This window comes from Scyliorhinus torazame, chromosome 5, assembly GCF_047496885.1.
Source record: "Scyliorhinus torazame isolate Kashiwa2021f chromosome 5, sScyTor2.1, whole genome shotgun sequence".
NCBI lineage: Eukaryota > Metazoa > Chordata > Chondrichthyes > Carcharhiniformes > Scyliorhinidae > Scyliorhinus > Scyliorhinus torazame.
Window position 1 is genome coordinate 327,162,604 of NC_092711.1, and position 26,169 is coordinate 327,188,772.

At 50.0% G+C, this 26,169-nt stretch overlaps 1 protein-coding gene across 1 annotated transcript in view; it reads left to right on the forward strand.

Annotated features, from left to right (window-relative positions):
- The window catches only part of LOC140418127 (uncharacterized), a 58,552-nt gene that overhangs the window by 17,430 nt on the left and 14,953 nt on the right, over positions 1-26,169 (forward strand). The window contains exons 4-5 of the mRNA XM_072501540.1: positions 20,208-20,696; positions 24,569-24,657. Of these exons, the coding sequence (XP_072357641.1) occupies positions 20,208-20,696; positions 24,569-24,657 (578 nt within the window). The remainder of the gene's footprint in view (positions 1-20,207; positions 20,697-24,568; positions 24,658-26,169) is intronic.

The following is a 26,169-nucleotide window of genomic DNA, read 5'->3' on the forward strand; positions in this document are numbered from 1 at the left end:
GACCTATACCGTTGGGATGGTCTCCACCTGAACCAAGCTGGGATCAGTGTACTGGCGAAAAGAGTAAATAGGGTGGTCAATAGGACTTTAAACTAAAGATTGGGGGGGAAGGGTAAGTCAGGGAACCAAGAGGTGAAATAATCAGTGGGAAGCGTAGCTGCTTAGGAATACAAAAAAGCACGAAAAGACAAAACTCAGGAGAGGTTACGATAGTCCCCATCCCACAAAATATGACACAGTGTATGGAAAGGCTCAGTAAACCAAAGTCCACCACACTAAGAAAACAAAAAGGGACGGTCAATAGAGAATTAAAGGTGCTATATTTCAATGCGCGAGTGTACGGAACAAGGTAGATGAGCTTGTGGCCCAGATTGTGACTGGCAGGTATGATGTGGTAGGCATCACAGAGACATGGTTGCAGGGGGTTCAGGACTGGCATTTAAACATCCAGGGATTCACAACCTATCGAAAAGACAGAGAGGTGGGCAGAGGGGGCGGGGTGGCCTTGTTAATTAGGAATGAAATTAAATCAATAGCACTAAACGACATAGGGTCAGATGATGTGGAGTCTGTGTGGGTAGAGTTGAGGAACCACAAGCAGCACGGTAGCATTGTGGATAGCACAATTGCTTCACAGCTCCAGGGTCCCAGGTTCGATTCCGGCTTGGGTCACTGTCTGTGTGGAGTCTGCACATCCTCCCCGTGTGTGCGTGGGTTTCCTCCGGGTGCTCCGGTTTCCTCCCACAGTCCAAAGATGTGCAGGTTAGGTGGATTGGCCATGATAAATTGCCCTTAGTGTCCAAAATTGCCCTTAGTGTTGGGTGGGTTACTGGGTTATGGGGATAGAGTGGAGGTGTTGACCTTGGGTAGGGTGCTCTTTCCAAGAGCCGGTGCTGACTCGATGGGCCGAATGGCCTCCTTCTGCTCTGTAAATTCTATGATAATCTATGACAAAGGCAAAAAAACCATAATGGGAGTTATGTACAGGCCTCCTAACAGTGGTCAGGACCGGGGGCACAAAATGCACCACGAAATAGAAAGTGCATGTCAGAAAGGCAAGGTCACAGTGATCATGGGGGACTTCAATATGCAGGTGGACTGGGTAAATAATGCTGCCAGTGGACCCAAGGAAAGGGAATTCATTGAATGTTTACAGGAGGGCTTTTTGGAACAGCTTGTGATGGAGCCCACGAGGGAACAGGCCAGTCTGGACTTAGTGTTATGTAATGAGCCAGACTTGATTAAAGATCTTAAAGTAAGGGAGCACTTAGGAGGCAGTGATCATGATATGGTAGAATTCAATCTCCAATTTGAAAGAAAGAAAGTAGAATCAGATGTAAAGGTGTTACAGTTAAATAAAGGTAACTACAGGGGCTTGAGGGAGGAACTGACGAAAATCGACTGGGAGCAGAGCCTAGTGGGAAAGACAGTAGAATAGCAATGGCAGGAGTTTCTGGGAGTAATTGAGGACACAGTACAGAGGTTCATCCCAAAGAAAAGAAAGGTTATCAGAGGGGGATTAGGCAGCCATGGCTGACAAAGGAAGTTAGGGAATGCATCAAAGCAAAAGAGAAAGCCTATAATGTGGCAAAGAGTAGTGGGAAGTCAGAAGATTGGGAAGGCTACAAAAACAAACAGAGGATAACAAAGAGAGAAATAAGGAAAGAGAGGATCAAATATGAAGGTAGGCTAGCCAGTAACATTAGGAATGATAGTAAAAGTTTCTTTAAATACATTAAAAACAAACGGGAGGCAAAAGTAGACATTGGGCCGTTCCAAAATGACGCTGGTAATCTAGTGATGGGAGACAAGGAAATAGCTGAGGAACTAAATAAGTACTTTGCGTCAGTCTTCACAGTAGAAGACATGAGTAATATCCCAACAATTCCGGAGAGTCAGGGGGCAGAGTTGAATATGGTAGCCATCACAACGGAGAAAGTGCGAGAGAAACTAAGAGGTCTAAAAATTGATAAATCCCCGGGCCCAGATGGGCTACATCCTAGAGTTCTAAAGGAGATAGCTGAAGAAATAGTGGAGGCATTAGTTATGATCTTTCAAAAGTCACTGGAGTCAGGGAAAGTCCCAGAGGATTGGAAAATCGCTGTTGTAACCCCCCTGTTCAAGAAGGGAACAAGGAAAAAGATGGAAAATTATAGGCCAATTAGCCTAACCTCGGCTGTTGGCAAGATTCTAGAATCCATTGTTAAGGATGAGATTTCTAAATTCTTGGAAGTGCAGGGTCGGATTAGGACAAGTCAGCATGGGTTTATTAAGGGGAGGTCGTGCCTGACAAACCTGTTAGAGTTCTTTGAAGAGATAACAAATAGGTTAGACCAAGGAGAGCCAATGGATGTTATCTATCTTGACTTCCAAAAGGCCTTTGATAAGGTGCCTCACGGGAGACTGCTGAGCAAAATAAGGGCCCATGGTATTTGAGGCAAGGTACTAACATGGATTGACGATTGGCTGTCAGGCAGAAGGCAGAGAGTTGGGATAAAAGGTTCTTTTTCGGAATGGCAACCGGTGACGAGTGGTGTCCCGCAGGGTTCAGTGTTGGGGCCACAGCTGTTCTCTTTATATATTAATGATCTAGATGACGGGACTGGGGGCATTCTGGGTAAGTTTGCCAATGATACAAAGATAGGTGAGGGGCAGGTAGTATGGAGGAGGTGGGGAGGCTGCAGAAAGATTTAGACAGTTTAGGAGAGTGGTCCAAGAAATGGCTGATGAAATTCAACGTGGGCAAATGCGAGGTCTTGCACTTTGGAAAATAAAATAGAGGCATGGACTATTTTCTAAACGGTGACAAAATTCATAATGCTGAAGTGCGAAGGGACTTGGGAGTCCTAGTCCAGGATTCTCTAAAGGTAAACTTGCAGGTTGAGTCCGTAATTAAGAAAGCAAATGCAATGTTGTCATTTATCTCAAGAGGCTTGGAATATAAAAACAGGGATGTACTTCTGAAGCTTTATAAAGCATTAGTTAGGCCCCATTTAGAATACTGAGAGCAATTTTGGGCCCCACACCTCAGGAAGGACATACTGGCACTGGAGCGGGTCCAGCGGAGATTCACACGGATGATCCCAGGAATGGTTGGCCTAACATACGATGAACGTCTGAGGATCCTGGGATTATATTCATTGGAGTTTAGGAGGTTGAGGGGAGATCTAATAGAAACTTACAAGATAATGAATGGCTTAGATAGGGTGGACGTAGGGAAGTTGTTTCCATTAGCAGGGGAGACTAGGACCCGGGGGCACAGCCTTAGAATAAAATAGAGTCACTTAGAACAGAGATGAGGAGAAATTTCTTCAGCCAGAGAGTGGTGGGTCTGTGGAATTCATTGCCAGAGGGCGGTGGAGGCCGGGACGTTGAGTGTCTTTAAGACAGAAGTTGATAAATTCTTGATTTCTCGAGGAATTAAGGGCTATGGAGAGAGAGCGGGTAAATGGAGTTGAAATCAGCCATGATTGAATGGTGGAGTGGACTCGATGGGCCGAATGGCCTTCCTTCCACTCCTATGTCTTATGGTCTTAAGAACCAGCTGCAGATTCTTGCCTGTCCCAAACTACTGGGTACCGTGCCAGCCTGGGGTACAGCTCCCGTCCTGCCGAAAGACAGATGTAAACTCACTGCATTGACATCAACTGGTCACATCCCAACCTGAAACTGCAGTCTCAATTCCTGACCTTCTAACTCCTCGCACTGTACCATCTTACTGAAGCGAAACACAATGAGCAGAATTCTCTGTCCAGCGGCGTGGGAATCGCATCTTGCGACCGGCTGGAGAATCGGGCGTCAGCCGGGTGCCTAACAGAAGGGCACACTCTGGCCCCTCGATAGCGGTGTAGATGTGGTCTCTGCTGCCCGCTGGTGTGCACATGCAAATTGTACAGTAGCATTAACATCTCATTATCAGGTCCGTCCTGCACGGTCACGGAGCACTTTGTGCTTCGGCAACGCAATATATCCATCTGGATATGGACCAAGCCCACCAGGCTGCCAGGCGGCGGGGTCCGCGTCATTGCCCCGTGATTCCACCCTCTCAATGCGCAGCTGATATGTGACCATCAGCACCGCATCATACACGTCTGTGCCTGACATCCGTGACCATCAGCACCGCATCATACACGTCTGTGCCTGACATCCGTGACCATCAGCACCGCATCATACACGTCTGTGCCTGACATCCGGGCAGTGTGCACATCGCCTTCATTCTGATGCACTCAATAGTTCCCGACACCTTTGTGGCCACATCCCCCCCCCCACCCCCCCCGGGTGAGGTGTTGGCTCTTGGGCGACAGGGGTTATCTGGCTGTAGTCGTGGCTCATAATACTGATAATAATAATCTTTATTAGTGTCACAAGTAGGTTTACATGAACACTGCAATGAAGTTACTGTGAAAACCCCTAGTCGCCACACTCCGGCGCCTGTTCGGGTACACGGAGAATTCAGAATGTCCAATTCACCTAACAGCACGTCTTTCAGGACTTGTGGGAGGAAACCGGAGCACCCGGAGGAAACCCACGCAGACACGGGGAGGATGTGCAGACTCCGCATAGACAGTGACCCAAGCCGGGAATCGAACCTGGGACCTTGGAGTTGTGAAGCAACAGTGCTAACCACTGTGCTACCGTGCCACCACAGACCTATACGGAGACCCACTACAATGACACCCATGCTGCAACCAGGAGTGTGATCGAGCAGCGATCCGGCCTCCTGAAGATGCAGTTCAGCTGCCTGATGCTCTCTGGATGGTACTCCAGTACGACGCTGGACACAGTCCGCATCCGCCACGCGAGATCCCCGGAAACTGTGAGCACATTTGTCTCAAGCTGTCGGGAAGTTGGCTCATTTGGGGCGGAACATTGGTGGAGGGCCTCAAGTGATGTCCTGAGTCTGTCCCAACTGCGTGTGGCATACTCTCCTTAAATTGTGACAAATTATATGTGCATCTGATAAACCAGACAGAACCTCCTACAATGCAGCACTCCCTCAGTACTGACCCTCTGATAGTGCGGCACTCCCTCAGTACTGACCCTCTGACAGTGCGGCACTCCCTCAGTACTGACCCTCTGATAGTGCGGCACTCCCTCAGTACTGACCCTCTGACAGTGCGGCACTCCCTCAGTACTGACCCTCTGACAGTGCAGCACTCCCTCAGTACTGACCCTCTGACAGTGCGGCACTCCCTCAGTACTGACCCTCTGATAGTGCGGCACTCCCTCAGTACTGACCCTCTGACAGTGCGGCACTCCCTCAGTACTGACCCTCTGACAGTGCGACACTCCCTCAGTACTGACCCTCTGACAGTGCGGCACTCCCTCAGTACTGACCCTCTGATAGTGCGGCACTCCCTCAGTACTGACCCTCTGACAGTGCGGCACTCCCTCAGTACTGACCCTCTGACAGTGCGGCACTCCCTCAGTACTGACCCTCTGACAGTGCAGCACTCCCTCAGTACTGACCCTCTGACAGTGCGGCACTCCCTCAGTACTGCCCCTCTGACAGTGCAGCACTCCCTCAGTACTGACCCTCTGACAGTGCGGCACTCCCTCAGTACTGCCCCTCTGACAGTGCGGCGCTCCCTCAGTACTGACCCTCTGACAATGCGGCACTCCCTCAGTACTGACCCTCTGACAGTGCGACGTTCCCTCAGTACTGACCCTCTGACAATGCGGCACTCCCTCAGTACTGCCCCTCTGACAGTGCGGCGCTCCCTCAGTACTGACCCTCTGACAATGCGGCACTCCCTCAGTACTGACCCTCTGACAGTGCAACACTCCCTCAGTACTGACCCTCTGACAGTGCAGCACTCCCTCAGTACTGACCCTCTGACAGTGCAGCACTCCCTCAGTACTGACCCTCTGACAGTGCGGCACTCCCTCAGTACTGACCCTCTGACAGTGCAGCACTCCCTCAGTACTGACCCTCTGACAGTGCAGCACTCCCTCAGTACTGACCCTCTGACAGTGCAGCACTCCCTCAGTACTGACCCTCTGACAGTGCAGCACTCCCTCAGTACTGACTCTCTGACAGTGCGGCACTCCCTCAGTACTGACCCTCTGACAGTGCAGCACTCCCTCAGTACTGACCCTCTGACAGTGCGGCACTCCCTCAGTACTGACTCTCTGACAGTGCGGCACTCCCTCAGTACTGACCCTCTGACAGTGCAGCACTCCCTCAGTACTGACCCTCTGACAGTGCGGCACTCCCTCAGTACTGACCCTCTGACAGCGCAGCGCTCCCTCAGTACTGACCCTCTGACAGTGCGGCACTCCCTCAGTACTGACCCACTGACAGTGCAGCGCTCCCTCAGTACTGACCCTCTGACAGTGCGGCACTCCCTCAGTACTGACCCTCTGACAGTGCTGCACTCCCTCAGTACTGATCCTCTGACAGTGCAGCACTCCCTCAGTACTGACCCTCTGACAGTGCGGCACTCCCTCAGTACTGACCCTCTGACAGTGCAGCACTCCCTCAGTACTGACCCTCTGACAGTGCAGCACTCCCTCAGTACTGACCCTCTGACAGTGCAGCACTCCCTCAGTACTGACCCTCTGACAGTGCTGTGCTCCCTCAGTACTGACCCTCTGACAGTGCGGCACTCCCTCAGTACTGACCCTCTGACAGTGCGGCGCTCCCTTAGTACTGACCCTCTGACATTGCAGCACTCCCTCAGTACTGACCCTCTGACAGTGCGGCGCTCCCTCAGTACTGACCCTCTGACAGTGCGGCACTCCCTCAGTACTGACCCTCTGACAGTGCGGCACTCCCTCAGTACTGACCCTCTGACAGTGCGGCGCTCCCTCAGTACTGACCCTCTGACAGTGCGGCGCTCCCTTAGTACTGACCCTCTGACAGTGCGACACTCCCTCAGTACTGACCCTCTGACAGTGCGGCACTCCCTCAGTACTGACCCTCTGACAGTGCGGCACTCCCTCAGTACTGACCCTCTGACAGTGCGGCGCTCCCTTAGTACTGACCCTCTGACATTGCAGCACTCCCTCAGTACTGACCCTCTGACAGTGCGGCGCTCCCTCAGTACTGACCCTCTGACAGTGCGGCACTCCCTCAGTACTGACTGTCTGACAATGCGGCACTCCCTCAGTACTGACCCTCTGACAGTGCAGCGCTCCCTCAGTACTGACCCTCTGACAGTGCAGCACTCCCTCAGTACTGACCCTCTGACAGTGCGGCACTCCCTCAGTACTGACCCTCCGACAGTGCGGCACTCCCTCAGTACTGACCCTCTGACAGTGCAGCACTCCCTCAGTACTGACCCTCTGAGAGTGCAGCACTCCCTCAGTACTGACCCTCTGACAGTGCAGCACTCCCTCAGTACTGACCCTCTGACAGTGCGGCACTCCCTCAGCACTGACCCTCTGACAGTGCAGCACTCCCTCAGTACTGACCCTCTGACAGTGCAGCACTCCCTCAGCACTCCCTCAGCAACTTTGGGGGAGTTTAAACTAATGCAGCAGGGGCATGGGAACCTGGATTGTAGTTTTAGGGTACGGGTGAATGAGAGTATAGAGGTCAGGAGCACAGATTTGACTTCGCAGGAGGGGGCCAGTTTTCAGGTAGGTGGTTTGAAGTGTGTCTACTTCAATGCCAGGAGTATACAAAATAAGTTAGGGGAACTGGCAGCATGGGCTGGTACCTGGGACTTCGATGTTGTGGCCATTTCGGAGACATGGATAGAGCAGGGACAGGAATGGATGTTGCAGGTTCCGGGGTTTAGGTGTTTTAGTAAGCTCAGAGAAGGAGGCAAAAGAGGGGGAGGTGTGGCGCTGCTAGTCAAGAACATTATTACGGTGGCGGAGAGGATGCTAGATGGGGACTCTTCTTCCGAGGTAGTATGGGCTGAGGTTAGAAACAGGAAAGGAGAGGTCACCCTGTTGGGAGTTTTCTATAGGCCTCCAAATAGTTCTCGGGATGTAGAGGAAAGGATGGCGAAGATGATTCTGGATAAGAGCGAAAGTAACAGGGTAGTTATTATGGGAGACTTTAACTTTCCGAATATTGACTGGAAAAGATATAGTTCGAGTACATTAGATGGGTCGTTTTTTGTACAGTGTGTGCAGGAGGGTTTCCTGACACAATATGTTGACAGGCCAACAAGAGGCGAGGCCACTTTGGATTTGGTTTTGGGTAATGAACCAGGCCACGTGTTACTGACCTTCTGACATTGCGGCACTCCCTCAGTACTGACCCTCTGACAGTGCGGCACTCCCTCAGTACTGACCCTCTGAGAGTGCAGCACTCCCTCAGTACTGACCCTCTGACAGTGCAGCACTCCCTCAGTACTGACCCTCTGACAGTGCGGCACTCCCTCAGTACTGACCCTCTGACAGTGCGGCACTCCCTCATCACTGACCCTCAGACAGTGCGGTACTCCCTCAGTACTGACCCTCTGACAGTGCAGCACTCCCTCAGTACTGACCCTCTGACAGTGCGGCACTCCCTCAGTACTGACCCTCTGACAGTGCGGCACTCCCTCAGTACTGACCCTCTGACAGTGCAGCACTCCCTCAGTCCTGCCCCAGTACTGGGGGGGGGGGCCCTCTAACCCCACCACCCAACCCTGCCAACAGGGACCCAGGTTCGATTCCCGCTTGGGTCACTGTCTGTGCGGAGTCTGCATGTTCTCCCCGTGTCTGCGTGGGTTTCCTCCCACAAGTCCCAAAAGTTGTGCTGTTAGGTGAATTGGACATTCTGTATTCTCCCTCTGTGTCCCTGAACAGGCGCTGGAATGTGGGGGCTAGGGGATTTTCACAGTAACTTCATTGCAGTGTTAATATAAGCCTACTTGTGACAATAATAAAGGTTGCACTTTGAAGGGTCATAGTAGATCCAATGGGTTGAATGGCCTCGTTCTGCACTGCAGCAATTCTATAATTTTATCATCTTAGAAGCTTCACACCCTCAAAATGTGACACAATTAAGTTTGTTTTAGGATTGATGAATTCTGGTAAATACGTGGATGAATTTAGCAACACGATTAAAACCTTCGCACACGTTATGTGTCAAACAGGCACAGCACTGGGCAGAAGAATGTGAGAGAGTAACCAACGAAGTGAGAGAAACTTCACATCAGAGCCATTGGTTTACTACAATTCCAAGATGAAGTTGCGATTAGCTTGTGATTCCTCATCCTGTGGGGTTGGTGCAGTCGCCTCACACATGATGCCTTCAGCCGAGCAACGGCCGATCGCCGTTGCTTCACAAACTCTTACTAGCGCAGAAATGAATGACGCTGAGCTGTATAAAGAAGCTTTGAGAATCATTTTCGGTGTAAGAAGGTTCTTATGGGCCTTTGTGGGTCTTTTTACTCTTTTGATGGATCATCGACCCTTGACTACAATCTTCAGGCCGTATAAATATTTACCTTCTTTGGCTGACAGTAGATTGCAAAGATGGTCATTGATACTGTCGGTACACAGTTACGATAGTTACTGATAGTATAGGTAGTCCGAGAAGCAGGCAAATGCTGTTGCTTTATCACGATTGCTGTTACAAGTCAAGCGTGACCCTAAGGAACACTTTGTCAATATTTTGCATTTCCTGCTCGTGGATAATGTACCTGTGACTTCACCTCAAGTTCAAAGATCGACAAGAACAGATCCAATGATGGTGAAGGTGATGGACTTGGTCTGTAAAGGAATGTTGTCAGACATTCAAAGGAAAAATTCAGACCGCAGGCCTTACTTCACATGAAGACTTGAGTTGACAGTGCAGAATGACGTTCTATTGTGGGGAATCCATGTGATTGTTCCTCCGCGCTTGCGTAGTAGAGTCCTTGACCAACTGCGTGAGGGGCACCCTGATGTGGGGAGGGTGAAGAAATTGGCAGGGATATTTTTGGTGTCCAGGGTCAGCTGCTCAAATTGAAGAGAAAGTTTGCAGTGCCAACCTTGGGCAAAGCTAAGGAACACTCCACCATTACAACCCTTACATCCATGTGTAGCGCACGACTTACGAGAGACGAGAAGTGATGAAGCGATGCTTGTCCCCAGCAGCTCAGCAACAGAATGAAGCTGCGGGGAGAAGCTCGGGTTCTTATACTCCGCCTTCAGGGTGGGGCCAGAAGTCGGCAGATCCATCCAGGACCCGGGATCTGTCACCCAATAGCATCTCGGCTTCACAGGTCCCACATGACCCCTAATACATACCACCACATTCACCCCTTGTTAAAAAAGGAACCCGGCGGGGTGGTGGTTCGCATGGTGGTAGGGGTTTACAAGGCTGGCCCTGGAACACATTTCGGACAGTGTTACTACAGTTTTAGCCCTACACTGGGCTATGTACAAGTTTGTGAGAACTATTTACAATATGAGCAAAACATTTTTTTTGTTACAACAACATTCTTGGTGTCACGCGGATTCCCCGAGTCGAGCGGGCGGTCTGGTCTTCCTCGTCGATCGCCTCAGCCCCGGTGGTGGTGCAGGTGCTTGTTCAGGCGTTGTCGTCTCCGGGAGCGTTTCGGTGTTTGTTCCTGTTTTACTCCTGGGCGGGCACGGGAGGAGGACCGATCCCCCCGGGAAGGGGGCGGTCGCGGGGTGCGGCGGTGGCAGGAAGGGGGGGGTTGGGTGAATGGTGTCGGGGGGGGTGTGTGTGTTGCCGGCGGGTGGCAGGTCCCGCAGGGAGACCGTGTCCTGTCGGCCGTCGGGGTACGCCACGTAGGCGTACTGCGGGTTCGCGTGGAGGAGGTGAACCCTCTCGACCAACGGGTCCGATTTGTGCGCCCACATATGTTTCCGGAGCAAGATGGGTCCTGGGGCCGCCAGCCAGGTCGGCAGCGACGTTCCGGAGGAGGACTTCCTGGGGAAGACAAGGAGGCGCTCATGAGGCGTTTGGTTAGTGTTGGTACACAGCAGCGACCGGATGGAGTGGAGGGCATCCGGGAGGACCTCCTGCCACCGGGAAACTAGGAGATCCCTGGACCGTAGGGCCAGTAGGACGGTCTTCCAGACCGTGCCGTTCTCCCTCTCTACTTGCCCGTTCCCCCGGGGGTTGTAGCTGGTCGTCCTGCTCGAGGCTATGCCCTTGCTGAGCAGGAACTGGCGCAGCTCGTCACTCATGAAGGAGGACCCCCTGTCGCTGTGGACGTATGCGGGGCAACTGAACAGTGTGAATGTGGTGCCAAGGTCTTTAATGACTGTGGTCGCTGTCATGTCGGGGCAGGGGATGGCGAAGGGGAAACGAGAGTACTCGTCCACCACGTTCAGGAAGTATGCGTTGCGGTCGGTGGAGGGGAGGGGCCCTTTGAAATCTAAACTGAGGCGTTCAAAGGGGCGGGAAGCCTTGATCAGGTGCGCTCTATCCGGCCTGAAAAAGTGCGGTTTGCACTCTGCGCAGATGTGGCAGTTCCTGGTGACTGTACGGACCTCCTCCACAGAGTAGGGGAGGTTGCGGGACTTTACGAAATGGTAGAATCGAGTGACCCCCGGGTGGCAGAGGTCCTCGTGGAGGGCTTGGAGGCGGTCTATTTGTGCGTTGGCACATGTGCCGCGGGATAGGGCATTGGACGGCTCGTTCAGCTTTCCGGGCCGGTACAAGATCTCATAGTTGAAGGTGGAGAGCTCGATCCTCCACCTTAGGATCTTGTCATTCTTAATTTTGCCCCGCTGTGCATTATCGAACATGAAGGCTACCGACCGTTGGTCGGTGAGGAGAGTGAATCTCCTGCCGGCCAGGTAATGCCTCCAATGTCGCACAGCTTCCACTATGGCTTGGGCTTCCTTTTCCACTGAGGAGTGGCGGATTTCTGAGGCGCGGAGGGTCCGGGAGAAAAAGGCCACGGGTCTGCCCGCTTGGTTAAGGGTGGCCGCCAGAGCTTTGCGGATGCGTCGCTCTCGACCTGGAAGGGGAGGGACTCGTCGATGGCGCGCATCGTGGCCTTTGCGATGTCCGCTTTGATGCGGCTGAAGGCCTGGTGAGCCTCTGTCGACAGAGGGAAGGTCGTGGTCTGTATTAGGGGGCGGGCCTTGTCTGCGTACTGGGGGACCCACTGGGCGTAATATGAAAAGAAACCTAGGCAACGTTTCAGGGCTTTGGAGCAGTGGGGGAGGGGGAATTCCATAAGGGGGCGCATGCGTTCGGGGTCGGGGCCTATTATCCCATTGCGCACTACGTATCCCAGGATGGCCAAACAGTTTGTGCTAAAAACGCATTTTTCCTCGTTATATGTGATGTTCAGGGCGTTAGCGGTCTGGAGGAACTTTTGGAGGTTGGCGTCGTGGTCCTGCTGGTCGTGGCCGCAGATGGTTACGTTGTCGAGATACGGGAACGTGGCCTGCAACCCGTGCTGGTCAACCATTCGGTCCATCTCCCGTTGGAAGACCGAGACCCCGTTCGTGACGCCAAATGGGACCCTTAGGAAGTGGTATAGACGCCCATCTGCCTCGAAGGCTGTGTACTTGCGGTCACCTAGGCGGATGGGGAGCTGGTGGTAGGCGGACTTGAGGTCCACGGTGGAAAAAACCTTATACTGGGCAATCCGATTGACCATGTCGGATATGCGGGGGAGAGGGTACGCATCTAGCTGTGTGTACCTGTTGATGGTCTGACTATAGTCTACGACCATCCTTTGCTTCTCCCCGGTCTTTACTACTACCACCTGGGCTCTCCAGGGACTATTGCTGGCCTGGATTATGCCTTCCTTCAGCAACCGCTGGACTTCGGACCGAATAAATATCCGGCCCTGGGCGCTGTACCGTCTGCTCCTAGTGGCGACGGGTTTGCAATCCGGGGTGAGGTTCGCAAACAAGGACGGGGGTTCAACCTTGAGAGTTGCGAGGCCGCAGATAGTGAGTGGGGGTATTGGGCCGCCGAATTGGAATGTTAGGCTCTGCAGGTTACACTGGAAATCTAATCCCAGTAATGTGGGCGCGCAGAGTTGGGGAAGGACGTAGAGCCTGTAGTTCTTAAACTCCCTCCCTTGCACCGTTAGGTTCGCGATGCAGAACCCTTTGATCTCCACTGAGTGGGATCCTGCAGCTAGGGAAATATTTTGCGTGCTTGGATGGATGGTCAGAAAACAGCGTCTTACCGCGTCTGGGTGAATAAAACTTTCAGTGCTCCCGGAGTCGATCAGGCATGGCGTCTCGTATCCGTTGACCAGCACCGTTGTTGTCGTCGTCTGGAGCGTCCGGGGCCGCGATTGATCCAGCGTCACCGAAGCCAGTCGTGGTCGTAGTGTCGCGGCGTCTTCTTCGGACCCCGTGGAGCCGTCGATGCTGGGGTCCTTTGTTGTCAACCAAGATGGTGGTGTCCATGAATCGCACGCGGCCGGGGTTGGACGAAATGGCCACCCCCATGGATCGCACGCGGCCAGACAAAATGGCCGCCCCCATGAATCGCACGCGGCCAGACAAAATGGCCGCCCCCATGAATCGCACGTGGCTGGGGGGTCACAAGATGGCGGCGCCCATCCTCCCTCGTGGTGCCCGGGACCCAAAATGACGGCGCCCGCGGGTCGCACATGGGGCGCTGGGGGGGGGGGGGGGGTTGGGGGGTGTTTGGGATGTGCTGGGCTCGTTCTTCTCCGGGGATTGCGGCGACCCCCCAGGACCGGCACACTGGCCCTTCTTGCCGCAGCTTTTACAAATAGCTGCGCGGGCCGGGCAGCGCTGCCGGGGGTGTTTCACTTGTCCGCAGAAATAGCAGCGGGCCCCCCCGGAATGGTCTGGCGCTTTAACCGCGCAAGCTTGTGAGGGGGGGGGGCGTTTGTCACGACGGGGGTCCACGGAGCCCAAGGGGCTGCCGTGCGGTCGGGGCCGTAGGCGCGGGCGTTTTGCGAGGCCACATCAAGGGTGGCTGCTAGGGCCCGTGCCTCTGAGAGTCCTAGCGACTCTCTTTCTAAAAGTCTTTGGCGAATTTGGGGAGAGTTCATACCTGCCACAAACGCATCGCGAATTAGCAGGTCCGTGTGTTCGATTGCGTTCACCGGCGGGCAGCTTCAGCCCCGTCCCAAAATTAGCAGCGCGGCGTAGAATTCCTCTAACGATTCTCCAGGACTTTGCCGTCTCGTCGCGAGTTGGTGGCGCGCGTAGACCTGGTTAACGGGCCGAACGTAGATGCCCTTCAGTAATGCGAGCGCCGTCGGGAAATCCTCTGCATCTTCTATGAGAGGGGAAATGTCCGGGCTTACCCTCGAATGCAGGACCTGCATTTTCTGGTCTTCTGTGATCCGGCCGGGGGCCGTTCGGAGGTAGCCTTCAAAGCATGCTTGCCAGTGTTTGAATACTGAAGCCGAGTTCGCTGCGTGGGGGCTGATCCGCAGGCATTCCGGGGCGATCCGGAGATCCATAGTCTTTTAAGCTCGCTTAATAAATTGTAGCGCACAATGACTTACGAGAGACGAGAAGTGATGAAGTCGATCCAGGCTTTATTAAGCGATGCTTGTCCCCAGCAGCTCAGCAACAGAATGAAGCTGCGGGGAGAGGCTCGGGTTCTTATACTCCGCCTTCAGGGCGGAGCCAGGAGTCGGCAGCAACCAGCACCCGGGATCTGTCAGCCAATAGCATCTCGGCTTCACAGGTCCCACATGACCCCTAATACATACCACCACACCCTGGGAATGGCTGGCAGAGCCATGGCAGGCAGTACACGTTAATTATGCGGGTGCACTGGATGGTCACAGTGGACGTGCACTCAGAATGGACAGAAGTTGCGATAAGTCAATGATGACTGAGCAGACCATTGAGAAACTAGACAAAATATTCACAAGATTTGAACAGCGGAGCAGGTGGTCAGTGGTAATGAGTGCAGTTTACTCCAAAGGATTTGCGGACCACTTGAAAGGGAACATTATGCACCCTATCATGTCAGCGCCATACCATCCAGCAAGGAATGGATTGGCCGAACGTTTTGTGTAATCATCAAAGCATCGAAGGACCGGGGAACATTATCAAGAAGAGTGACCAAATTTCTAATATCTTATCGCAACACAGTACTTGCAACCACACAAAGTTCACCCGTGACGCTATTGTTCAAGAGGAAACTACAAACAATTTGATTTTTTAACTCCACCTGATACATCAGAGATTGTTAAACAGCAACGACAAATAAAAATCCTGGAGGAGTTAAATGCTCTAAAAGGTGAGTATTCAACCAGGGGGAGAGGCTGCTAGTGAGGAGCTACCCCACCAACGAGGAATGGGTGCCAGCTATGATTCTAACAATGACAGGTCCAATATCATACACCGTCCAGACGGATGATGAAAGAGTTTGGTGACATCACGCTGATCAGTTACTTGCTTCACGATTGATTAATTGATTGATTGAGTTATTGTCACATGTACCGAAGTAGAGTGAGAAGTATTTTTCTGCAGCCAAGGGAATGTACACAGCACGTACACAATAGACAAAAAGAATAATCGAGAGAGTACATTGACAAATGGCACATCGACAAACAGTGATTGGTTACAGTGCGGAACAAGGGGCCGAACAAAGCAAATACATGAGCAAGAGCAGCATAGGGCGTTGTGAATAGTGTTCTTACAGGGAACAGATCAGTCCGAGGGGGAGTCGTTGAGGAGTCTGGTAGCTGTGGGGAAGAAGATGTTCCTATGTCTGGATGTGCAGGTCTTCAGACTTCTGTACCTTCTGCCTGATGGAAGGGTCTGTAAGAGGGTAAAGCCTGGGTGGGAGGGGTCTCTGATAATGCTGTCTGCCTTCCTGAGGCAGCGGGAGGTGTAGACAGAATCAGTGTGGGGGTGGCAAGCTTGTGTGATGCGTTGGGCTGAGTTCACCACACTCTGCAGTTTCTTGCGCTCTTGGACTGAGCAGTTGCCATACCGGGTTGTGATGCAGCCGGATAGGATGCTCTCTATCGCACATCTGGAGAAGTTTGTGAGAGTCGATGCAGACATGCCAAATTTCTTTAGCTTCCGTAGGAAGTAGAGACGTTGTTGGGCTTTCTTGTCTGTTGCATCAATGTGAGTGGACCAGGACAGACTGTTGGTGATGGTGACCCCCAGGAACTTAAAGCTATCGACCATCTCCACTTCAGAGCCATTGATGCAGATGGGAGTTTGCAGAAACATCTCAAGAGGTTCTTCCCTTGGACAATCGAGAGAGCGATATTTCAGAACGGAGACTAGAGCCAGTGATGAATTCAGATTCTGTTTCTGAGGATTTATGATGCTGATAGTGACAGATTCTGGGATAACTACCCAAAAAGCGCCATCTTGGGGGACTTCAATATGCAGGTGGACTGGGAAAATCAGGTTGGTTGTGGATCCCAAGAAAAGGAATTTGTGGAATGTCTAAGAGATGTTTTTTTGGAGCAGTTTGTGGTAGAGTCCACGAGGGAACAGGCAATTCTGGATTTGGTGATGTGTAATGAGGCAGACTTGATTAGGGATCTTAAGGTGAAGGAACCCTTAGGGAGCAGTGACCACAATATGATAGAATCCACCCTTCAGTTTGAGAGGGAGAAGCTGGAGTCAGATGTAACAGTATTACAATTAAATAAGGGTAACTACAAAGACATGAGGGAGGAGCTGGCCAGAGTTAATTGGAAGGGGAGCCTAGCAGGGAAAACAGTAGAACAGCAATGGCAGGAGATTTTTGGGGTTATTTGGGAGGCAAAGCAGAAATTCATCCCAAGGAGGAGGAAACATGTTGACGGGAGGACAAGGTATCCATGGCTGATGAGGCAAGTCAAGGACAGCATAAAAGCAAAAGAAAAAGTATACAAAGTGGCGAGGATTAGTGGGATGCCAGAGGATTGGGAAGCCTTTAAAAGCGAGCAGAGGACAACTAAAAAAGCAGTAAGGGGGGAGAAGTTGAAATATGAATGCAAGCTAGCTAGTAAAATAAAAGATGATAGGAAGAGCTTTTTTCAATATATAAAAGATAAGAGAGAGGCAAAAACAGGCATTGGACACTGGAAAATGTGGCTGGAGAAGTAATAATAGGAAACAAAGAAATGGCAGATGAACTGAATAGTTACTTTGCATCAGTCTTCACGGTGGAAGACACCAGTGGGATGTCCGAGCTCCAGGAGAACCAGGGGGCAGAGGTGAGTGCAGTGACCACGACTAAGGAGAAGGTTCTGGGGAAACTGAAAGGTCTGAAGGTGGGTAAGTCACCTGGACCGGATGGACTACACCCCAGGGTTCTAAAAGAGATAGCTGAGGCATTGTGGAGACATTGGTGGTGATCTTTCCGGAATCACTGGAGGCAGGAAGGGTTCCAGAGGACTGGAAAGTAGCTAATGTAACACCGCTGTTTAAGAAGTGTTATGGGCCAGGGTTTAGAGAACCCCAAAGTGTATCATGGAGTTCACCTGACCCACAACTTTTAATAGATTGTGGTATGGGGAGCACACGGCCCACTCTACAGGTGTGGGACAGCAGAAATCGAAAAGTATTTTTTAAAGCAAAACAATGTTTATTCTATGAACTCAAATTAACCTTTTTAAAACATACAGTGAACATCTTAGCAACCATTAATTCAAATACAACCCCCAAAGACTACAACACTAAGTAAACCTTCAGCTTTCCTTTTAACATCCAGAAGACTTAAAACAAAACCTTTTAACAGCAGCACCTCAGGCTTAACGTCTCTACTGAGAACAGTTACCACGTTGAAATCAGCAAATGGACATTCATAAGCTTGCAGAGATTCTCACACATCCTGCTGTGACTGCAGCTTCTCCAAAACTACAATCAAACCAAACCCACCCTGCAGCAAAAAGCCTAAAGCGAAAGTAAAAAGCTGACAGACAGCCCAGCTCCACCCACTCTCTGACATCACTGCAGTAATAGACACCCATTTATTCAAGGTACTCTCACAAGACAGAAGGGAGGGAGGCAGAAGATGGGAAATTATAGGCCGGTTAGCCTGACTTCGGTCATTGGTAAGATTTTAGAGTCTGTTATTGAAGATGAGATCACGGAGTACTTGGAAGTGCAAAAATAGGACTGAGTCAGCACGGCTTTGTCAAAGGGAGGACGTGATTTATTTAGATTTCCAGAAGGCCTTTGACAAGGTGCCGCATAGGAGACTGTTAAATAAGTTAAGAGTCCATGGTGTTAAGGGTAAGATCCTGGCATGGATAGAGGATTGGCTGACTGGCAGAAGGCAGAGAGTGGGGATAAAGGGGTATTTTTCAGGATGGCAGCTGGTGACTAGTGGTGTGCCTCAGGGGTCGGTGCTGGGACCACAACTTTTCACAATATACATTAATGATCTGGAAGAAGGAACTGAAGGCGCTGTTGCTAAGTTTGCAGATGATACAAAGATCTGTCGAGGGACAGGTAGGATTGAGGAAGCAAGGGGGCTGCAGAAGGGCTTGGACAGGATAGGAGAGTGGGAAATGAAGTGGCAGATGAAATATAATGTGTAAAAGTGTGAGGTTATGCACTTTGGAAGGAAGAATTTAGGCATCGATTATTTTCTAAATGGGGAAATGCTTAAGAAATCAGAAGCACAAAGGGACTTGGGAGTCCTTGTTCACGATACTCTTCGGATTAACGTGCAGGCTCCGTCGGCAGTTAAGAAGGCAAATTCAATCATAGAATCATAGAATTTACAGTGCAGAAGGAGGCCATTCGGCCCATCGAGTCTGCACCGGCTCTTGGAAAGAGCACCCTACTTAAGCCCAAACATCCATCTATCCCTGTAACCCCACCTCACCTCACCTTTTTTGGACACTAAGAGCAATTTATCACGGCCAATCCACCTAACCTGCACATCTTTGGACTGTGGGAGGAAACCGGAGCACCCGGAGGAAACCCACGCAGACACGGGGAGAAGGTGCAGACTCCGCACAGACAGCGACCTAATCCGGGAATCGAACCTGGGACCCTGGAGCTGTGAAGTAAGTGTGCTGCTAACCACTATGCTACCGTGATGCAATGTTAGCATTCATGTCGAGAGGGCAGGGATGTATTTCTGAGGCTGGATATGGCTCTGGTCAGACCCCATTTGGAGTATTGTGAGCAGTTTTGGGCCCCGTATCTAAGAAGGATGTGCTGGCCTTGGAAAGGGTCCAGAGGAGGTTCACAAGAATGATCCCTGGAATGAAGAACTTGTTGTATGAGGAACGGTTGAGGACTCTGGGTCTGTACTCCTTGGAGTTTAGAAGGATGAGAGGGGATCTTATTGAAACTTACAGGATACTGCGAGGCCTGGATAGAGTGGATGTGGAGATGATGTTTCCACTTGTAGGAAGAACTAGGACCAGAGGACACCATCTCAGACTAAAGGGATGATCCTTTAAAACAGAGATGAGGATGAATTTCTTCAGCCAGAGGGTGGTGAATCTGTGGAACTCTTTGCCGCAGAAGGCTGTGGAGGCCAAATCACTGGGTGTCTTTAAGACAGCGATAGATAGGTTCTTGATTAATAAGGGGATCAGGGGTTATGTGGAGAAGGCAGGAGAATGGGGATGAGAAAAATATCAGCCATGATTGAATGGCGGAGCAGACCCGATGGGCCGAGTGGGCTAATTCTGCTCCTGTGTCTTATGGTCTTATCTACAGAAAGGAATGAAGACATTTCCAAAGTCTCAAGTTCCAGTACGCCAAATTCGAGCAAAAAACAATAGGCATCAACCACCGAGATTGTCTTATTGAATTGTATATATGTATCAAAATATAATATGAGGGCATCTGTTATATAACTGTTAATTATTGTTGTTGCACTAATGAAGCAAAGAGGGAGGGGTGATGTGGATCTTTGAAAATATTGCTGCTGCTTCTGCATCACGTGATGTGTGATGGTGTCAGCAGAGTGTGTGCGTGGGCTTTGGGCAGTCCGCCATCTTGTATTGAGCAACATCCTTAACAAACCTCTCACCATGTTTTACAGGAATCCAGAGTGTGGGCTTTTCTCTTTGTGGTAACAAAGAAATATAACATAAACAATAAACAGCTCATGTTTAAATATACAAGTCTCGAGACCTCATCATTAAGACATCTAATGAATCCAGACTACAACAATATCCAATAATGCGATTCCACTAGCACCAGGAATATATTTTCATTTCAACAACTTAATTGTATTTACAATGACACTCAAAGAACATCAATCTCCAACTTATTCTATTGCCTCAATAAATCCAGAATTTTCCACAGAATGAAGTAAAGCCAGACATTTTTTCCAAAATTATGCTGCCAAGTATAATGGTGACTTAATTACTTCCTTGAAATATTAAAAATTGTTAACTCCAATCTACTTTACTCTTCAGATTTATCCACCTCATCACCAACAACAGGGGGAATCACCTCATCGCCAACACCAGAGAGAATCACCTCATCGCCAACATCAGCGACAGTCACCTCATTGCCAACGTCAGAGAGAATCACCTCATCGCCAACACCAGAGAGAATCACCTCATCGCCAACACCAGAGAGAATCACCTCATCGCCAACATCAGAGAGAACCACCTCATCGCCAACATCAGAGAGAATAACCTCATCGCCAACATCAGAGAGAATCACCTCATCGGCAACATCAGAGAGAACCACCTCATCGCCAACACCAGAGAGAATAACCTCATCGCCAACATCAGAGAGAATCACCTCATTGGCAACATCAGAGAGAACCACCTCATCGCCAACATCCTCAGACAGAACCACTTCATCTCCATTCTCAAAAGCCACCACTTCAAGGTCACCTACAACTTTGGTCATTGTTTCATCCGGGATGAGCTCTCCTGTGTCATCATCATTGCATGGTATTAGTGGAAGGTTTTATGTTCTATAATATTTTTATAGATTGTGGACCACTACTGTGATAAGAAGTTTATAAACCATCTAATTTTGGCAGTTTTACTGACCTAGAAATAAACCCATGGTTCTGGCAGAGAATTTGCAAATCAGTGCTGTTTAGCAAATAATCCGATGATAATCTGCTGCTCTCTGCAGTGCCATAGTGAGGCCTAATATTCTTGGTCTTGGTGTTCAGGGTGTGCTCAGATATATATTGCTCTGACTTTATTAACAAACATCTTACCTGAGGTCTATCGAAGAGGAAAGGATCATGTGACATTGCATGACTTTGTGATGTGTAGTTAGCCTATGACATGAACCCTTGCCAGAGAGAAGTCTCTGATTCTCCCCATTATACTACATCTCCCCCCCAAGTCTCTGACTTTAATTTATTATTTTTTATTCGGTCATGGGACGTGGCCGTCGCTGGGACAGAATTTATTGGCCTTCCCTAATTCCCCTTGAATTGAGTGTATTTCAGAGGGGCAGTTAGTAGTCACCCACATTGCTGTGGGTCTGGAGTCACATGTAGGCCAGACCGGGTAAGGACAGCAGATTTCCTTCCCTAAAGGTCATTAGTGAACCAGATGGATTTTTACAACAATCGACAATGGTTTCATGGTCATCATTAGGCTTTTCATTCTAGACTTTTATTGAATTCAATTTCCACCATCTGCCGTGGTGAGATTTGAACTTGCAGCATTACCTGGATCTGTGGATTACTGGCCAATGATGCTACTGTGGGAAAAGTGCTGTGGTGATGCACGAGACTACCTGAATGAGTCAAACATAGAAAGATAGAAACATAGTCCTCTGCTGTTTCAAGGGTTTCAGGCCTACAGGTGATCTTTCAGACTCTGCTCAGCAGAAGGAGAATTTGTAGATAGAAACATAGAAAATTGGAGCAGGAGGAGGCTATCCGGCCCTTCGAGCCTCTCCCCACGCCCACACCACAACCCCAGATCCTTTAAATCCCTTCGCCCCTAGTGCTAAATCTAACTCTTATTTACCAATCCGTGTTTACTGGGATCTCTTGAACACAGCATCTCTGGTCCGGTTAGGGAGATGACTACCGTGGCTGTCTGGGGTAACTAGTGCACACCTGTTCTGCCTCAATGCACCATTGTCTGTTTGGATGTGACAGGATTGTGGATGTGGCTTCTGTTCAACCACTAGTCCATAATGAGCTTGAACTCAGAATCAAACTGCCTCCTGCTGGCTTGATGTCTGGCAGATTGTTTTGTGATGTTTGTTATAAATCCCTGTCTGGCTGGGAAGATATTCATTCTTGTTCTCCCTGCCCTGTCTAATTTATCAGCTTGTATGCATAGCGTGAGTGCGTATGTGAGAGTAGGTCATGGATTTCAGTGTCTCCCCCCCCCCCCCCCCCCCCCCCCCCCACCATGCTGCTAAACCAATCTGGACCCAGGTTGACCAGTAGGTCAGAAGTTTGACGTTATTGTTCTTCGGCACTGTTATCACTATAACTACTCCTCTTTCAGAGTCACTATTGGCTGGAGAGTATCCTGGTGCATTGTCAGCCTTGGCCAACACATACGGTGCCATTAACGCTTTAAACTATGGGCAGCACGGTGGCACAGTGGTTCGCATTGCTGCCTACGGCACTGAGGACCCGGGTTCGATCCCGGCCCTGGGTTACTGTCCGTGTGGAGTTTGCACATTCTCCCCGTGTCTGCGTGGGTCTCACACCCACAACACAAAGATCTGCAGGCTAGGTGGATTGTCCACGCTAAATTGCCCCTTAATTGGAAAAAAAGAATTGGGTACTCTAAATTTATTTAAAAAAAACTCTTTAAACTATTCATTGGCAAACTGCATTCTATTCTCTGAGAAGATAAGATCTGGATTTCACATGTTCCAATTATTACGATTCCAGACCAGACCCCAACAATGGCTCGGATACTCCAACATTTTAATTTAATCTGACTGAGGAAAGGATACCTCACTCCAGGAGTGATTTCACACACAATAGGGATAGGGTTTATTAAAACAAACGTGATTACTAACACAGTATTAAAATATCTTTAACATCACACAAGAAAAGAGCTTATAATTACCCCTTAAGCAAGGCTAATCAATAACCCTTAACTGCTATCTTTACTCCCACTCAAACAACAAAACCATCTCAGCTCAGCTTACTGGAATGTGCATCCTGTGACATGTGGGAAGTCAGGAACATACCTTGTGACCTGGACAAACATCTGCAGTGTCACCGGTTAAAGAAGCTTGAACTGCAGGTTTTGGATCTTGAACAGTGGCTGGTGTCACTGTGGTACATCCATGAGGTAGACAATTGCACGTATAGCCCATTTAGGAAGGTGGTCACAATGCAGGTTAGGAGCGTGTAGGCAGTGAAGGAATGAGTGACTGGCGGGCATCTAAGAGAACCAGGCAGGTAGTGCAAGATTGTCCCATGTCCATCTTGCTTGCAAACCAGTTTCCATTTTCAATACTGGTGGGGGAAATGGTTCCTCGGGAGTACATCAGTGGCACCATGGGTGGTTCAGCTTCCCAGGAGGTGAGGAAGAAGCATAGAGGTGCAAAGGTGGGAGGGGATTCCATAGTTAGGGGAGCAGACAGGCATTTCTGCAGTTCTAGACATGATCCGAGGATAGTATTTGCCTCCATGGTAGCAGAGTTAAAGATGTCACAGAGCAGGTGCATGACATTCTTTTGGGAGAGGTTGAACTGCCAAAGGTCATGGTCCATATTCATAGAATCATGGAATCATAGAATTTACAGTGCAGAAGGAGGCCATTTGGCCCATCGAGTCTGCACCGGCCCTTGGAAAGAGCACCCTACTGAAGCCCAGGTATCTACCCTATCCCCGTTACCCAGTAACCCCCACTTAACATTTTTTTTTTTAACACTAAGGGCAATTTATCACGGCCAATCCACCTAATCCGCACATCTTTGGACTGTGGGAGGAAACCGGAGCACCCGGAGGAAACCCACGCACACACGGGGAGGACGTGCAGGCTCTGCACAGACAGTGACCCAAGCCAGGAATCGAACCTGGGACCCTGGAGCTGAGAAGCAACCGTGCTAACCACTGTGCTACCGTGCTGCCCATATTAGTACTAATGACATTGGTGGGAAGAGAGATGAGGTCCTGAAAGCAGATTTTAGAGAGTTGGGAAATAAATGTAAAAGTAGCACCTCAAATGCAGTAATTTTCGGATAACTCCCAGTGCCATGTCCGAGTGAGGAGGAGGAGGAGGATAAAGCAATTGAGAACATGGCTGGGGGATTGGTGCAGAAGGAAGGTCATCAGATTTCTGAGGCATTGGAACTGGTTCTGGAGCAGATGGGACCTGTATAAAATGGTGTCCCGATCTCTGAACCCCCCACCACCATCTCCCCACCCCCCAATGGCCCAATTTACCAATGAGGGGGTCCTTGAGCCCCCCGCACCCCATGTCATAAGGACAATGCCCCTCAATTATTTCACCTTCTGACCTATTGCTCCGGCTCCCAACCCAGTGCCAAACTAGTTTAAACCTCCCGAGAGAGACGAGCAAACCTCGCAGGGTGAACAGGACAAAGTGAGGGAGGGGTAAAGGGAGGAGGGGTGAAGGAGGGAGGGGCGAAGGAGGGAGGGGTCCTTACAAAACAACATCTCCCACTGACACCATTGCAATGAGTTTGAATTAACCTCAAACCTTTCTCCTGAATTGAGGTGTCATTGGGGATTCCAAAGCAAGAATGTCATTCAGGGGAGATTGGAAATTCCCCCTCTAATTTACCAGCAACACAGGCTGACTAGTTGGTAAATAGTTTAATCCCAGCGCAACTAACAGTTTCCTGATTCTTTCAGTGAATTTCTTCAAGACATCGATGATACTGAACGCTGTGGGAACTGGAGAGGTTGTTGTCGATGATGTCTGGAATGTTACAAACTGCTGGGTATGTGAGAATCTTTCGAACTCTGTTGACGCTAAAATTGCAAAACAGCAGAACCAAAGACAATAGCAAATGTCCAGCCCAGGACTGAATTCTGTCTGGAAAATAAAAAGCTGGGACCAGAAGGAACCAGAAAGCTGTAATATTTGCCATTTCAAACGCATTGACTCAAAGAACAACAAACAAAGAACAAAGAAATGTACAGCACAGGAACAGGCCCTTCGGCCCTCCAAGCCCGTGCCGACCATGCTGCCCGACTAAACTACAATCTTCTACACTTCCTGGGTCCGTATCCCTCTATTCCCATCCTATTCATATATTTGTCAAGATGCCCCTTAAATGTCCCTATCGTCCCTGCTTCCACCACCTCCTCCGGTAGCGAGTTCCAGGTACCCACTACCCTCTGCGTAAAAAACTTGCCTCGTACATCTACTCTAAACTTTGCCCCTCTCACCTTAAACCTATGCCCCCTAGTAATTGACCCCTCTACCCTGGGGAAAAGCCTCTGACTATCCACTCTGTCTATGCCCCTCATAATTTTGTATACCTCTATCAGGTCGCCCCTCAACCTCCTTCGTTCCAGTGAGAACAAACCGAGTTTATTCAATCGCTCCTCATAGCTTATGCCCTCCATACCAGGCAACATTCTGGTAAATCTCTTCTGCACCCTCTCTAAAGCCTCCACATCCTTCTGGTAGTGTGGCGACCAGAATTGAACACTATACTCCAAGTGTGGCCTAACTAAGGTTCTATACAGCTGCAACATGACTTGCCAATTCTTATACTCAATGCCCCGGCCAATGAAGGCAAGCATGCCGTATGCCTTCTTGACTACCTTCTCCACCTGTGTTGCCCCTTTCAATGACCTGTGGACCTGTACTCCTAGATCTCTTTGACTTTCAATACTCTTGAGGGTTCTACCATTCACTGTATATTCCCTACCTGCATTAGCCCTTCCAAAATGCATTACCTCACATTTGTCCGGATTAAACTCCATCTGCCATCTCCCCGCCCAAGTCTCCAGACAATCTAAATCCTGCTGTATCCTCAGACAGTCCTCATCGCTATCCGCAATTCCACCAACCTTTGTGTCGTCTGCAAACTTACTAATCAGACCAGTTACATTTTCCTCCAAATCATTTATATATATTACAAAGAGCAAAGGTCCCAGCACTGATCCCTGTGGAACACCACTGGTCACAGCCCTCCAATGAGAAAAGCATCCCTCCATTGCTACCCTCTGCCTTCTATTGCCTAGCCAGTTCTGTATCCACCTTGCCAGTTCACCCCTGATCCCGTGTGACTTCACCTTTTGTACTAGTCTACCATGAGGGACCTTGTCAAAGGCCTTACTGAAGTCCATATAGACAACATCTACTGCCCTACCTGCATCAATCATCTTAGTGACCTCCTCGGAAAACTCTATCAAGACTCGCTAATGTTCACTGTTTACACAGAATTCCTACAGTGCAGGAGGAAGCCATTCTGCCCATCGAGTGTGCACCGACCCTCTGA